We start from the raw sequence: 16,637 nt of genomic DNA, 5'->3' as shown, positions 1-16,637 counted from the left end.
TCATTCAATGGGCTCACACTAACCTTCTGTCTTGTCACCCAGGAACTCAGCGCACCATGTTTGTGGTGAAACAGCGCTTCTGGTGGCCAGCAATGAACAGGGAGGTCCGGGAGTATGTCCAGGCTTGCCCTGTCTGTGCGCGTAACAAGACCTCGCGGTCTCGCCCCTCTGGTCTTCTGCAGCCGCTCCCGGTACCCACTCGACCATGGGCAGACCTGTCAATTGACTTTGTAACTGGCCTCCCGGACGCGGAGGGGTTTACCACCATCCTCACCGTAGTGGACCGGTTCTCCAAAATGGCCCACTTCGTGCCCCTAGCGAAACTCCCATCGGCCAAGGAGCTGGCAGAGGTCATGCTCACACAGGTGTTCCGTCTTCACGGGTTCCCGCGGGACATTGTCTCTGACAGGGGGCCTCAGTTCGTGTCTCGGTTTTGGAGGGAGTTTTGCAGGCTGTTGGGAACTACGGTGAGCCTTTCGTCCGGGTACCACCCAGAGTCTAACGGCCAGAAAGAGAGGGTGAACCAGGAGCTGGAGTCCATCCTTCCTTGCCTGGTCTCTGACAGCCCAGCTGCTTGGTACAGGCAGTTAGTCTGGGTGGAATACGCGCACAATTCCCTTCCCTGTTCGTCCACTGGGCTGTCTCCCTTTGAGTGTGTGTATGGGTACCAACCTCCTCTGTTCCCTGCCCTGGAGTCGGAGGTGAGTGTCCCGTCAGCTCTGGCGATGGTGCGGCGATGCAAGCGCGCTTGGCTCAAGGCCAGAGACAAGCTCTTGCAGTGTTCTGCTGAGCGCAAGCGGCTTGCAGACCGGCGCCGGGTTCCCGCACCAACGTACGATGTTCGTCAGCGGGTGTGGCTCTCCACCCGGGACCTGCCTATCCGTTCAGACGCGAAGAAGCTGGCGTCAAGGTTTATTTGACCTTATCCTATAGTGAAGCTGGTTGGTCCCTCTGCAGTCCGCCTTCGTTTGCCCCACTCGCTTCGCGTCCACCCCACCTTTCATGTGTCGAAGGTTAAGCCTGCCCGGGAGAGCCCCCTGGTGCCCTCCTCAAGAGCCCCTCCTCCCCCCCGTATTGTAGAGGGTGAGGAGGTCTTTTCAGTCAGGCGGCTCCTGGCAGCTCGCCGGCGTGGACGGGGTTTTCAATACCTGGTGGATTGGGAGGGTTATGGCCCTGAGGAACGTGCCTGGGTACCTGCTAGGGACATCTTGGACCCAGACATGATCCGGGACTTCCACAGGCAGCATCCTGAGATGCCTGGGCCGTCTGGAGCCGGTCGTGGAGGGGGGGGTACTGTCAGGAACTTGGACTGAGGTTCCCTTTAAGAGTGGGCGGGCCATAGGTCTGGCCGCTCCAGCACCGCACCTGTGGCCACATTCCAATCATCACCCTGCCCTATATATATGTCCTGTCTGTGTTTAGTCATTGTTGGTTTGTTAGTCTTCCTTGTCTCGTCTGTCCTGTCCAGTGATTGAGTTAAGTACTGTCAACCATGAAATAAAAGACTTGTTTGAACCCAGCCTGCCTCCAGAGTCCTGCACTTGGGTCCTGTCCGTGATCCGTGACAATCTTAATGGAGCCTCATGGCAGACACTCAACACGCTTGCAAAGACACTAAAGCAGGAGCCTTCAACAGTTTTTTTAAAGTACCAACAGGAGATTTGCTAAACTTCAGGGATCTTGAACGCAGCGTGGATGACTGTGGGTCGGAGCAGTGTTTACTACCGCTGTTGCGTACGAGACAAAGTCCAGGGTCCATTTGACTCCTTTACAGCTTCCCCTTCCACCCAGTCATTTGGTTTCTGCCTTTTGCTGTTAAGAAGCAACATGGAGAAGCTCAACGAGTACCTCTACCGCTACAAAAACTACAACTTCGCCGTCGGTATGACGACCGCGGAGCACCTCGATTCTCTGCAAAGCTTCGAACTTCGAGACAGCGACATCTTCCTGGTCACCTACCCAAAGTCAGGTTTGTTGAGGAAAGCGACGCCTTCATTACCTCGGTCTTTTGCTCCCAGTTCTCTGGACTGATCAGTTGTTCCCGCCGGCACCAGGAACCATCTGGGCCCAGCAGATCATCATCTCCATCTGTGAGCTGGCCGGAGGCCTGAACGAATATCCAAACAACTTGGAGCAGATGCCCTGGTTGGAATATACGGAGGGTCGGGACGATTACTCCAAGAGGCCGTCACCTCGACTCTTCACCTCCCACCTCACTCCGGCTCTCATGCCTCCAGGACTAAAGAACAAGGAGGCCAAGGTCTGTTAAATTTAGCTTTAAATTCATGTATGGCAGATCTTGGGTGACTCAACTGTGTGCAAGTAAAACAAGTACTGATACGATTTGCAACTTTGCTTTGCTTTTTAACTGGACTTACTTTACAGTATTCCTACTGTTTCCTACTACTATCTGTTTCGAAGTCCCTGGTAATCCTGGTCTAAACACCATGTATTGACTTAAACTTTCTCCTCAGATCATCTACGTGATGCGGAATCCAAAAGACAACATTGCCTCCTATTATCACTTCAGCAAAGAATGTTCAGACCTGGAGACGCCAGCCAGCGTCCAGCAGTTTGTCCAGAACTTCCTGAAGGGGGACGGTGAGAAACCTTAGGACCAGGACTTTGATGGATCGAGACCGAGATTAAGACCAGGACTTTGGTCTTGGTCTTGACTTGGTCTTAAGATGCTCTGGGGGGCTCAGACCAAGACAACGACTTTCATTTTATTCCCAATACGACGGTCGTCCAAAACAAAACCAGATCAAATTGTTTTGCATTGCGATAGTTTAAGATCAGTAAAAGTGATGGTTGTAAAACGGAGGCCAGTCTTTGGTTTCCATATCCTTTTAGATTGAAGTGTCGTTCAGTTTGACTTCCTGTCGTCATTCATTCATTCAGACTTCCTGATGTTTGTCAGGTTAAAGCTTTGATGCGACCATCATTTCCGTTTTCACACAAAGTCCAAAACCAGTTTATCAACTCTTCCCCAGTTGGAGCATCGTCGTGGTTTGACCACATCAGAGACTGGCATTCCACCAGAGACCAGTACAACATCCTCTTCCTCACCTACGAGGACATGATCCTGGTCAGTCTTTCGTCTGTTCTTCTCACTTTTGCAGGGATTTCTTAACCAAATGCAACATTGATGGGACCTGGTGATCCTTATGAGGCACCGATAATGATTAATAATGATCAAAGACAAAATCTGTGTATGTATTTTTTTTCATTGTAAATATAATAACTAACTACCTATATATAGCTTTGTGTGTGTGTGATGGAACTACAAAACAAGATGGCGGACCCCAAGAAACTGCATTCCAAATGGATGTCATCAGAGAGGACGATTGTTCGCTAACACATGGTGGAGACCGAAGACAATCGGCTCCAAAATGGAGTCCATAAAGTAAAATATCTCATGTTTTCAATGTTTTCTTTGCTTCTTTTAGGACCTAAAAGGAGCCGTGCAAAAGATCTGCAGCTTCTTGGGGAAGCACCTGAGCGACGACGCTGTCGAGCAAGTCGTAGAGAAGTCTACATTCAAGAACATGAAGAAAGACCAGAAGGCAAACTACGAGTTTGTACCACAAGACAAGATTCAAGCGAACTTCATGCGCAAAGGTAACGTGACGTCCATCTTTCATGGCCGATCCTGAAGAGCAACTTCTCATAGTGGGCCGGATGTGGCCAATGATTGGGTCTGGCGTTCTCTTTCACGGCAGGCCGGATCGGTGACTGGAAGAACGTTCTGACTGCCGAACAGAGCCGGGAAGTGGACCGGCTCCTTCAGGAGAAACTTGGCCACTTGTCACTGAAGTTCATCTGGGAGTAAACCGAGTCGCCGCACTTTGGCCGTTGTCGTGTGATCAGATGCGCTCCAAACTCTGTCTCCATGGCAACGGGGGAAATGCAACTTTTCTGCTCCTGGTAGTAGCTAGTAATTCTGCACATGCTCAGTAGAGGCAATCGGAACAAACTCCGTGGTGTTATGACTCCCAGTCCTTATTCTCCTGGACTTGGATTGTTATTATAGTGACTGAAAACAAAAGTACCAACTTGATGGTCTGTCCACTAGACCAGCAGTCCCCAATCTTTTTTGTGCCACGGAAGGTTTATTGTCTGACAATATTTTCATGGACCGGCCTTATTAATAAATATCTTTAGAATAAATGTCAGCCTTGTGTATATTTTATTGACAGTCTGGAGGGAGGAACACTGGACCATTAATGGGACATTAAAACTTACAATTTTAAATTTGTCTCAGTCAAAGAGCATAAATGAACTCTGCAATTATCAGTTTGCATTGTGTTTCATGTGTCATATTGAAGTTTTCTCCAAAAACAAAAGTAAAAATGTGAAAATGGAGTCGACCCAGTTTTTTCAAGTGAACAGATGACAGACTCAAACCAAGTAAGTGAATAAATGTCGACTCCATTCAAAGAAAAGCAGGGACCTGTGTGCTCAGCATCGCCCCCTACAGCATGGCAGCGGTACTGACACTCATACTGATTCTACATAAGAGACAAATTAAACATTCCCTCACTTTCTGCTCATGTCTGTCATTAACTTAAAACAGGACTTGTAATAAAAGAACTTTACATTGATGACCATAAAACTCAATGTAAATCCAGATTTTAATGGGAGTGTGCAAACTGAGATCACCAGATCACATGATCACCATTACCTGAATTATGCTGAAGCAGTAAGTCGGTGGAGACTCTCAGTGGATTCGGATCACAGCCCGAGCCAGAATGCAAAGAATAACACTGTGAAAAGTCACTGGAATTGTGATTGCATTGTTCCACCTCCTGCCCTCTGAAGGACACACAAACAGCAGCTATCTGCAGAATGAAGGGCCTGTGGGCAAGATGACCAGCAAATAATTAACCAAACAATAAACCTTTACGCCACGTGAGGTCACACCACTCAGAGTTTGATTCATGCATCAGTGATGCTGCAGTTTCTGTATCTATAAAAGATCGTATCTTTTCCTATTTCCAGTATTTGTGTTCTTCAATAGCCTGAAAAATAACTCGACTCCCAAAGTGTTAATTAGTAGTCCTTGTATTAGTTTAATTCTAATACTCCACTACCATGACAATATTTGTAGTTAAAAGGCATTGTTTCAGAAAAGTTTAACTTTTACACAAGGTTTTGAAAGCACTGTCCATTTACATAGAAATTATGTAGTTAGCATGTTGGTCCATGCTAGCTACATCGTTGATGTAGTAGTAATGTTTTTGTTTTAGTACTGAAAGAGCACCACACACACACACACACACACACACACACACACACACACACACACACACACACACACACACACACACACACACACACACACACACACACACACACACACACACACACACACACAGTAGAGAACAATGAGCTCTAAACATGACCACTGTGGAGGATTTTCCACCAGAAAGAACCAGGTTCTAGTTCTGGTCCAGGACCAGAGTTAGTACCAGTTCTTTGTCTTTCCACTGCCAAAGCCGGTTGTTAACAGGAGCTGAACTGGTGCTACACTGGTTCCACTTCATTGCTGGTCCAGAGAGGAACCAGGCTGGGGTCAGATGTGTCATCAGCTGGGGAATGACTACCTACAAGGTGGAAGAAACACTGAACTGACTTTCTGAGAACTACAACAAACACGGAGCACCAGAGTGGTAATAGAGAAATAAAAATAAAACGTTGGAACCATGTCATCAGTCGTTCCCTGAAGTTAATATGAGGGAACCAGATCATTTCCTCCTTGACGGCGGCGCCGCGGCTCTCCAGGTGCAGAGCTCCTCCACTGTCAGTTACAGTGAAGTTACCATGAAAACTGTGAAAACAATGGAAAACTGCTTCTAAATTCTAGATCTCCTGCAGCTGACGTAACGTGAAACAAGACCTGGAAGTGAAGTTTGCCTTTTGCATTCGGCCTTTCAGCCTGCAGACTGTGTGTGGCTGCTGAGCTCCGCTACGAGACGCTTCATTAATATTTTTTACCACAGAACTTTAGAATGAAGTGACACTTTTGGTTCATTAGCAACTAAAAAATACGAAACACTACTGTAAATGAAAGCTGACATGAAGCCATTAAAAGCCTCATTTTATGGTTAAAAACATCCAAAGAGAACTTTAATCAGAACGCAGCTCTACAGTCGTTTATAATGGAAGCCTACGTAAACACACTATCATTCTCCACCTCCATTCCTCCTGATGCTGAAGCTTTTGATTCAGACAATCCAGAAATTGTCAGGGTTCGTGGAACTCAATTGCACGGCAGACAAGAAACTCAGTACAAAAGTGCTTCTGCCGTGTTTTTTGATAATAAACAAAGTCAGGCAGTCAAATTATCACTGTGTTTATGTGTCCATTTAGGACTGCAGCATTAAACTCAGAAAGATGGCCAAGCTGGAGAACACTCTGCTGAAGCAGTTTGGTTCAGGCGTGCCGTCAACGAGGATCCTCTTCTCCAAAACACGAAGAAGCATCCACTGCCTACCCCGTTCACGCCACAGATCGTCCAAAGGCTGAGTATCATTGTATTTTTTCTTTAATGAATTGCATCTTAATGGTCTTTTCTTGCTGGGAATCAGAAATGTGACAAAAAGAAAAAGTGTCCAAAGAGTCCATTGTGCCAGTTGTGTACGCCACCACCGGGTTCATCCACAGAGGCATGAAGTTAGAGTTGTAGTCAACCATAATGCATTAAATTAAAACATAACTAAAACTCAAAACACACACTCACAGACATTACTGCCTCTTTCACTGTAGGTCTCTGGTCTTGTGAGAAAAAAACGGACTCAAAACTTTGGTCGAACCTTAGCAGACATTTGCTTATTTCTTCGAGCGCTGAGCTGGTTGAGGGTCTTGACCGGCAAAACCTGAGCTAAGTTTTGCATTGGCAGAAGACCTTGTCTGGACACTGCCTGTCACTGTATCCACAATGACATTATGAACTTTGACCTTGAAGTCAGTATCGACTGATGTCAGCTGCTCATCTTCTGCCAGCTCTCCTGGCATTCTTTTCGTTTTTGCAACTTTTCATTAGCCTTCTTCACAAACTCATTCGCTGCACACTTGACTCCTTCAAAGTCCCGAGCACATTCCCCGAGACCCTCGGTCCCCTGTAAAGTCAGAAGCACTTCAATGAACAAGGCTCCCTTAGGATTGCCAAAGCATCCAAACACTTTATTTAGTGCCTGATCCTTAGCCCACACATGGGCCAATATCAATATCAAGCTCCAGCAGATGTCTACAGGTTAGTATTTTGCAGAGCTCATGAAAAAACAACTCACAGTCCACCATCGCAATCAGTCTTTCATGAAAGATATCGGTTACATATTTTAGGACGATGGAGCACTGGTCTTTGCTGCTGATATCTTGTGTGGTGTCAATTTGAATTGAAAACATGCCAGCTTGTCTTACTTCTTCAGCAACAATCACCTTTATCAGTTGGCCGATGACATCCACAACTTTATTGACTGTCTTTTGACAGCAGTGTGACAAAAGCTCCTCTTCCTTTCGCACCAGTTTCATGCTGCTTCTTACTGTTTTTTATGCAAGTGTTTACATGCTGCTGTAGGCAAATGTCATATTTGCTCAAAAGTCAAAGTATCTCTCAGACGTGACCATGATTAACAGCAACGTTTTCTCAGCTGTAACCTGCCTCCTCTTTATCCCCCCTGTAGCTAAGGCCATGTGTGCAGATAACTTTAATAACATCCACAATGCGCTCTGGTGAACTTCATTACTGCAGGATTAAACTCAGAAACGTGGGGAAATAAAGTATGGGTTAAATAATCAACATAACTTGACTTTTGATTGTAAGTACCAAAAAGTCTTGAATCACAGTGGTCAAACTATAAAATGTGGCCAATTGAAATTAGTTTTCCAGCAGGACTTGTACTGGTGTCTTTATACCCACCATCAAAGAATGTCTATTAAAATGAACTTCCTATAATATCATGGAGATATCAATGATGTCTTTTAATGTATTATATCAAGAGTAAATTAAACAATTTAACAATTAGAAATACTTTTGCACTGACTGGGTGCAATACTGTGTTATTCATTCGTCATTGAATTGCTACTATTTTTTGCCCACATTGAAGATAAAATGGGTGTTAAAGTTATGCTTAAACAGTCACAGGCCTGCAAAGCAATTGTTGCAGTTGATGGCAGATATGAAAGGCCAAAGACCAATATCTGAGTTTAGGTTTCTGAGAATCATATTGGATGACAATTTCACATGGAAATCACATTATCTTATGTTAAAACAAAAAGCTGTTAAAGAATATTTTTAGTCTGAACAAAGGTAAATATGTTGTAGAATCCTGTAGTGTTCACTCATGTCCCCTGTGTGGGGTTATACATATATGAAGCATTTATTGCCTTTGTTCTTAATGCAGAAATGAGCAAATTGAATCATCTACAGAGTTCAATTTAGACATAATTTCCTAAATCAGAGTCAATAAAACTTACAGAGATGGTAGAACTACAAATTAATCATTACAGATGGTGGCAGACATCAAAGGCCCAATTGGGCGGGGCTTAAGTCCTTTCATTCCTTTGATGTTGCACTGAGCCTTTGACATGATCAAACAGCTGACAAGACTGATGGGCTTTTTGCATACAGTGTCTCTTGTTCTCAGAGCTGACCAGTCCACAAATCTTTTTCACAACAACTTCAACTATTTTTGAGCTGCCAGCCTCTTAACTTCTTTAAAACCAGTCGTTGAACAAGAGAAGTGAGTATATATTTATTGTTTTTTGCTAAAATAGGTAAAGACAAAGTTGCGTTGTCCATTGATGGAGTTAGTATTGAGAAGGTATCAGGATAATGTGATTTCCGTGTCAAATTGTCCTCCAATATGATTCACAGAGACCTAAACCCTATGTTAAAACATCAAGCTGTTAGAAATTAGAATTTATTTTAGCCACCAAAGTGTGTTTACTAAAATGTTCCTTTAATTTATAGTTAATTTTGCTCTCATCTCTGTGATATTATGTCATATCCCATAAATTATCTTTTTTGTTTGTTTTGTGTTGCTAATTTCTGTTTCAGCTCAAACTTCTGATAGAATCTGATCTCTGGTCTCTTGATGTGAAGGAATAATATAAGATGTTCGTGTCTCAGTATCAGTCAGACTCACTGTTGGTTCTTTATCAACAGGATCCCAGACGTCAGTTTTCTGAACCAAGTGATGATGGATTGGATTGAGGCCCTCCTGAGCGACTCCCCTCCTCCCTCCGCCTCCAGCTCCACCTGCTCCTGGCCCGTGCCTCCTGGTTCGACCTCCACCGGGTCCAGTACCAGCCCTCCACCTGGTCCTGGACCGGCCATCTTCCCTCAGACCTTCAGCAGTGTTGAGGGTGTGTTGGGTAGAGGATACGGTGGTTGGACTAACGCAGCAGTGGCTCCTGCGCTGCAGCAGCAGAAGCCCCTGAGGGCTGGTCTCAACAGCTCACGGCTAGCTCAGCAGTACGGCCAGGCCGGCCCGTGGAACTACGGACCAGTGAGCCACTTCGCTCCAAACATGGTGCCAAACCCGACACCTGTCAGAATAGCGTGAGTACATTACACCCACGTGAACACAGCTTCTGTATCAAACACTGCCATGAGCTAAAGGTGTGGGTTTTCTTGTGTGTGTAGGAATGGAAAGCCCGTCTACACGATGGTCCCACAAGTTCACGCCGTCTCCAAACCAAAGTAAGTTTTGGCCTAAATGTTCTTTCCTCCACGTTGACTTGTGCTTGGTCTGAAGGGAAGTGGATCAGGTGTCTGCTTACTTACTCAAGTGGCTGAAGATCAGAATCTGTTTGTGTGAACAGCATTTAAATACAAGAAGACATAGGAACTCACTGTGTTTTTCTGATGTGTGTTAGTAGGAAAAGAAAGCATCAGAACCAGCAGGATGATGACCGGCCGCGTGCTAAAAGGCCCCTCAACGCCTTCATGGTCTTCCAGAGGGAGCAGAGGAAAGTCATCACATGGAGGGGCATGAGGTTGACCAAGGCCCTGGCAGAGATGGTGAGTGTTTTTTTCTCCTCTGCGCTTCAGAGAAGTCACAAGTTCATCACAATTGGTTTGTTTTGGGATTAATTTCATGTTTGTGTTCAGCTGGCTTGTAGTTGTGCAGCAGTGTGTGTCCTGACAGTGTGTTGTCGTTATTCCACAGTGGAACCAAATGACCGATGAAGAGCAGGCTCAATATTATGAGCAGGCGAAAATAGAGGCCACGCTCCAAGATCGAGAAAACCATTCGATGCCTCCACCATCAAAGCCCCCGAGCCTCCCAGATTGGCCAAAATATACTAATTTTGATAGGCAGACCTACACTGTCAACCAGCAGGAGTCTCATTTCAATGATGGTAATTTAAGAATCCATATGATTGTTAAATGACTTGAAACCAAATAATAATTAACTGTACTAATTACACTATTGATTAATTCCTGAAGTCATAGAGGTGGCGGCCGACGTGCCCATCATCTCAGACTCTGCTCTGGAGGCTATGAAGGAATACTGCATCCCAGTCCCTGTAATGGTGACACCTGGCATTGTGGAGCCTGAAGTTCTGCCTCCCAGCCTCCAGTCGTGGTCACCGTCCACTGAGGTGGAGCTGCAGAACGACAGCTTTGACATCGACCAACTGTTGTCGACTTTTGAAAGTGGTGAGTGAAGAACTCCTTTATGGTTCTCAAATGACTTGAAACCAAATGATAATTAACTGTACTAATTACTATATTGATTAATTCCTATATTCACAGAGGTGGCGGTCGAAGAGCCCAGCGTCCCAGACTCTGCTCTGGAGACTCTGAGGGATCCCTGCCTCCCAGACTCCATCATGGTGACACCCGGCATTGTGGAGCCTGAAGTTCTGCCTCCCAGAGTCCAGTCGTGGTCACCGTCCACTGAGGTGGAGCTGCAGAACGACAGCTATGATGACATCGAACTGCTGTTGTCGACTTTTGAAAGTGGTCAGTGAAGAACTCCTTTATGCTTCTTAAATGACATGAAACCAAATGATAATTAACTGTACTAATTCCTAAATTCACAGAAGTGGCGGTCGAAGAGCCCAGCGTCCCAGACTCTGCTCTGGAGACTCCCAGCCTCCAGTCGTGGTCACCGTCCACTGAGGTGGAGCTGCAGAACGACAGCTATGATGACATCGACCAACTGTTGTCGGCTTTTGAAAGTGGTGAGTGAAGAACTCCTTTATGCTTCTTAAATGACATGAAACCAAATGATAATTAACTGTACTAATTACTATATTGATTAATTCCTAAAGTCATCGCGGCGGCGGTCGAGAAGCCCAGGACCCCAGACCCTGCTCTGGAGACTCCCTGCCTCCCAGACGCCATCATCGTGACGCCCAGCATTGTGGAGCCTGAAGTTGTGCCTCCCAGCCTCCAGCCATGGTCACCGTCCACTGAGCTGGAGCTGCAGAACTACAGCTCTGACGACGTCGACATGCTGGTGTTGACTTTTGAAAGTGGTGAGTGAAGAACTCCTTTACGGTTCTTAAATGCCTTTAAACCAAATGATTGATTATGCTAATTAATATATTTATGAATTCCTAACCTCACAGACTTGGCAGCAGGGACAGTCGTCGCCCCATCCGTCACCGTCCCGTCACTCGGCCAGTCAGCAGAGACGTCGGACCGTTCAGACTCTCCAGCAGAGACGCTGGACTCTCCAGACCAGTCGCCACCAACCAGCTGCTTTGAACACTTTGACAGCTTTGAGCAGCTCTTGATTTGAATTTAGATTAGATTAATAAATGACTTGTACATAAGTATGTATAGATTATTTGTTTTGTGTAAATACATGTTTTCATATACTATAATTGTATTTTTCCAGAAATTTTTATGTAAATGTATTTTGAACATTTCTGTCTGAAATGAATCCATAAAAAAGTTAGAAATGATCAGGTCTTCTGTGTGTCTCAGTCTGTGGCAGACTGAGAGGACCGATCTGAGCTGGTTATAGTTTATGCAAGTATTCATTGACAAGAACAGAGTCACCAGATGATTGGTACGGGCTCTGGCTGGCGCTCCTCCAACACTGATGGTGATGGAAACGTGTGCAGTGAATTTCATTCTTAACTCATTCAGTGCCAGCCCTTTTCAAATTTGGCACGTCCCAGTGCCAGGGTTTTTTCAACATTTCAGCGTTTTCTCAAAGCCCATAGAAAATTTTGTTCTGTGTAAATCTTGTCAAGAACATACCAAATGAAAATTCAGACTTTCCTTTATCATCAGAAAAAATCTGTTTGTTTGTACCTGTTTCCATTCATTAGTAATGGCCTCCTGAACATGGGTGGGTATCACTGAAAATCCTGGTTTCTGACCAAAAAGCTGAGAAAAATGGCTTTTTGTGAAAAACAGCATTTCAAGCAGAAAATATCTTTGATCATAATTCTTTTTGCTTCAATGGCATCTCAAACACTTTGAGAAGTCTTCCCATTATATAATGAACCAAAATAACACGGACAACATTTTTTAAAGTTATACAAATACAACTTTATTGCAACCATGTAGAAGCATCAACAAGCATTGGAAAACGGTCATGTACATATGCATGTAAGAGGTAGCAGATACAAATAAACCATCAAATAAACATTTTGCAGGGATGCAGTAACGCAGATTGGCCAAAGGGGGGAGCTCACGGATTGAAGATTATAATCCGATTATAAATTCAGCATCATGCGGATATAATTGCATTTAGTGAATCAGAATCACTTTTAGAATAACTTTTATTGCCAGATCATGATAACACAACACTCTGGTGCTGGGTCCTCTCAAAATGCTCTGCTGCAAAGTTAGTTGCTTGAACTGACCGGCTGGCCGATCGGTCTTGCTCCGCCGCTTTGACATGGCTTCTGAGACGGTACTCTGTTCTACATCCTTGCGATTACAACTCCAATTTTTGATACAAGCAAGATCACGTTAGTAGCCCCGCCCCCATGCAAAAAACGCCATTAACGCGTAAACGCGTCTTTGGCACTCAGCGGTACAATTCGAAAAAACGCGAAAACGCGTCTTTGGCACTGAATGAGTTAAGAGACGGTCCCTCCTTCAGAGCACTTCCTGTCGTCTCTGCGGTCAGGAATCCTCCACTGGGATTGGCCCAGTCATCCTCTCTTCAAAGGGGGGGGGGGGGCTCAGGAGGCTCTTCCTCTCGGTTCTCATCCTTTAGGTGGACGTCACTCACTGGGTCCATGTTTAAAACCTGAAACGAAACGTCAGAGCAGCACATGGAGAACGCTCAGGTCAGAATAGCTTGACAAAGCAAAAAACCCATTTAGTTTAAAGGTCAAACATACTGTAACTCCAACATGTACAGCAGAAGACGGTGCCATCACTTCAGAGAGGCAGAGTTGGACGTTTCTTCACAATTTGATGTGAAATTCATAACCGTGAATAAGAAAATGTCAATAAGTTGGGTTGCTCTGTTCTTCAAAGAGGCTCTCTGCTCAGTTTTAACTTTCTTGGAAGGTTTTGATAATAAGCAATATTCCTTTGAATTTAGGAAATTTTTTTAGATCATGAATCTAGTTGGAAGTCACATAGTCAATTCAATTCATCCATCCATCCATCCATCCATTGTCTGCCGCTTATCCGGGGCCGGGTCGCGGAGGCAGCAGTCTGAGCAGAGTTGCCCAGACTTCCCTCACCCCAGACACTTCCTCCAGCTCCTCCGGTGGCACCCCAAGGTGTTCCCAGGCCAGCCGAGAGACATAGTCCCTCCAGCGTGTCCTGGGTGTGCCCCGAGGCCTCCTACTGGAGAGACATGCCCGGAACACCTCCCTGGGGAGGCGTCCGGGGGGCATCCGAAACAGATGCCCGAGCCACCTCAGCTGGCTCCTCTCGATGTGGAGGAGCAGCGGCTCTACTCCGAGCTCCTCCCTGGTGGCTGAGCTCCTCACCCTATCTCTAAGGGTGACTGAGCTCCGCCCCCTATCTCTAAGGCTGCACCCAGCCACCCTACGAAGGAAGCTCATTTCAGCCGCTTGTATCCGGAATCTCGTTCTTTCGGTCATGACCCATAGCTCATGACCATAGGTGAGGGTAGGAACGAAGATCGACCGGTAAGTCGAGAGCTTCGCTTTTTGGCTCAGCTCCTTCTTCACCACGACGGACCGATACAACATCCGCATAACTGCAGACACTGCACTGATCCGCCTGTCGATCTCACGCTCCATCTTTCCCCCACTCGTGAACAAGACCCCAAGATACTTGAACTCCTCCACTTGGGACAAGGGCACTCCACCGACCTGGAGGGGGCAAGCCACCTTTTTCCGGTCGAGAACCATGGCCTCGGATTCAGAGGTGCTGATCTTCATCCCAGCTTCTTCACACTTGGCTGCGAACCGTGTCAGTGCACGCTGGAGATCCAGGCTTGATGGGGCCAACAGAACCACATCATCCGCAAATAGCAGAGATGAGATCCTGTGGTCCCCAAACTGGACCCCCTCCGGCCCCCAGCTGTGCCTAGAAATTCTGTCCATATAGGTAATGAACAGAACCGGTGATAAAGGACACCCCTGCCGGAGGCCAACGTGCACTGGGAACAGGTCCGACTTAATGCCGGCAATGCGAACCAGACTCCTACTCCAGCAATACAAAGACCGAACAGCCCTCAACAAGGGACCCCGGACTCCATACTCCCGGAGAACCCCCCACAGGACATCTCGGGGGACATGGTCGAACGCCTTCTCCAGATCCACAAAACACATGTGGACTGGTTGGGCGAACTCCCACGAACCCTCAAGCACCTGGTGGAGGGTATAGAGCTGGTCCAGTGTTCCACGACCAGGACAAAAACCGCATTGTTCCTCTTGGATCCGAGGTTCGACTAACGGCCGGACCCTCCTCTCCAGTACCCTGGAATAGACTTTCCCGGGGAGGCTGAGGAGTGTGATCCCTCTGTAGTTGGAACACACCCTCCGATCCCCCTTCTTGAAAAGAGGGACCACCACCCCGGTCTGCCAGTCCAGAGGTACTGTCCCCACCCGCCACGCGATGTTGCAGAGACTAGTCAGCCACGACAGTCTCTGCACATCCAGAGACTTCAGGAACTCTGGGCGAATCTCATCCACACCTGGTGCCTTGCCACCGAGGAGCTTCACAACAACCTCGGTGACTTCAGCTTGGGAAATGGACGAGTCCACCTCCGAGAACCCAGCCTCTGCTTCCTCAATGGAAGACGTGGTGGTGGGATTGAGGAGGTCCTCGAAGTATTCCTTCCACCGTCCAACAATATCCCCAGTTGAGGTCAACAGCTCCCCACTTCCACTGTAAACAGTGTTGGTGGAGAACTGCTTCCCCCGTCTAAGGCGCCGGACGGTTTGCCAGAATTTCCTCGAGGCCGACCGAAAGTCCTCCTGCATGGCCTCTCCGAACTCCTCCCAGACCCGAGTTTTTGCCTCCACCACAGCCCGGGCTGCGGCTCGCTTGGCCTGCCGGTATCTTTCGATTGCCTCGGGAGTCCTATGAGCTAACAGTGCCCGATAGGACTCCTTCTTCAGCTTGACGGCATCCCTTACTTCCGGTTTCCACCACCGGGTTCGGGGATTGTTGCCACGACAGGCGCCAGAGACCCTGTAGCCACAGCTCCGAGCAGCAGCTTCAACAATGGAAGTGGAGAACATGGTCCACTCGGACTCAATGTCTCCAACCTCCCTCGGGATCTGTGAGAAGCTCTCCCGGAGGTGGGAGTTGAAAACTGCGCGGACGGAGGGCTCGGCCAGGTGTTCCCAGCAGACCCTCATAACACGTTTGGGCCTGCCGAGTCTATCCGGCCTCCTCCCAGTCCAGCGCATCCAACTCACCACCAGGTGGTGATCAGTTGGCAGCTCTGCCCCTCTCTCTACCTGAGTGTCCAAGACACGCGGCCGGAGATCAGATGACACGACCACAAAGTCTATCATTGACCTCCGGCCTAGGGTGTCCTGGTGCCACGTGCACTTATGGACACCCCTGTGCTCGAACATGGTGTTCGTTATGGACAAACTGTGACTAGCACAGAAGTCCAATAACAGAACACCGCTCGGTTTCAGATTGGGGAGGCCGTTCCTCCCAATCACCCCCTTCCAAGTCTCACTGTGATTGCCCACACAGGGGCTGTTCGGTGCTGTTCGGTGCATAGGCCGAGACAACAGTCAGAGACCTGTCCCCTACTTGAAGGCGTAGGGACGCAACCCTCTCGTTCACCGGGGTGAACTCCAACACATGGCGGCTGAGCTGTGGGGCAATAAGCAAGCCCACTCCAGCCCGCCGCCTTACACCGCGGGCAACTCCAGAGAAGTGGAGTATCCAGCCCCTGTCGAGGAGCTTGGTTCTAGAGTCCAAGCTGTGAGTGGAGGTGAGCCCGACTATATCTAGACGGTATCTCTCAGCCTCCCTCACAAGCTCGGGCTCCTTCCCCCCCAGCGAGGTCCCATTGCATGTCCCAAAAGCCAGAGTCTGTGTCCGGGGATCGGGTCGTTGAGGTCCCTGCCGTCGACTGCCACCCAATCCACAATGCACCCGACCCCTACGGCAGCCTCTGTAGGTGGTGGGTCCACAGGAGGATGAGGAGGAGGGGCCCGTGTCGTCCCTTCGGGCTGAGCCCGGCCAAGTCCCGCGGGCAAGAACC

The 16,637-nt window shown here is 47.5% G+C and overlaps 1 protein-coding gene across 1 annotated transcript; it reads left to right on the top strand.

Annotated features, from left to right (window-relative positions):
* Positions 1–1,827: 1,827 nt before the first annotated feature.
* Positions 1,828–3,832, top strand: LOC308141436 (amine sulfotransferase-like; the record flags this gene model as incomplete). Its single annotated transcript, XM_080511601.1, has 6 exons — positions 1,828–1,969; positions 2,055–2,260; positions 2,475–2,601; positions 2,994–3,088; positions 3,450–3,621; positions 3,723–3,832. 6 exons carry the CDS (start codon positions 1,828–1,830, stop codon positions 3,830–3,832), a joined length of 852 nt encoding a protein of 283 aa, XP_080367727.1.
* Between the last annotated feature and the right edge of the window lie 12,805 nt (positions 3,833–16,637).

This window comes from Blennius ocellaris (assembly GCF_963422515.1).
Source record: "Blennius ocellaris genome assembly, chromosome: 16".
Taxonomy (NCBI): Eukaryota; Metazoa; Chordata; class Actinopteri; order Blenniiformes; family Blenniidae; genus Blennius; species Blennius ocellaris.
This window is presented reverse-complemented; position numbering and strand designations above follow the sequence as displayed.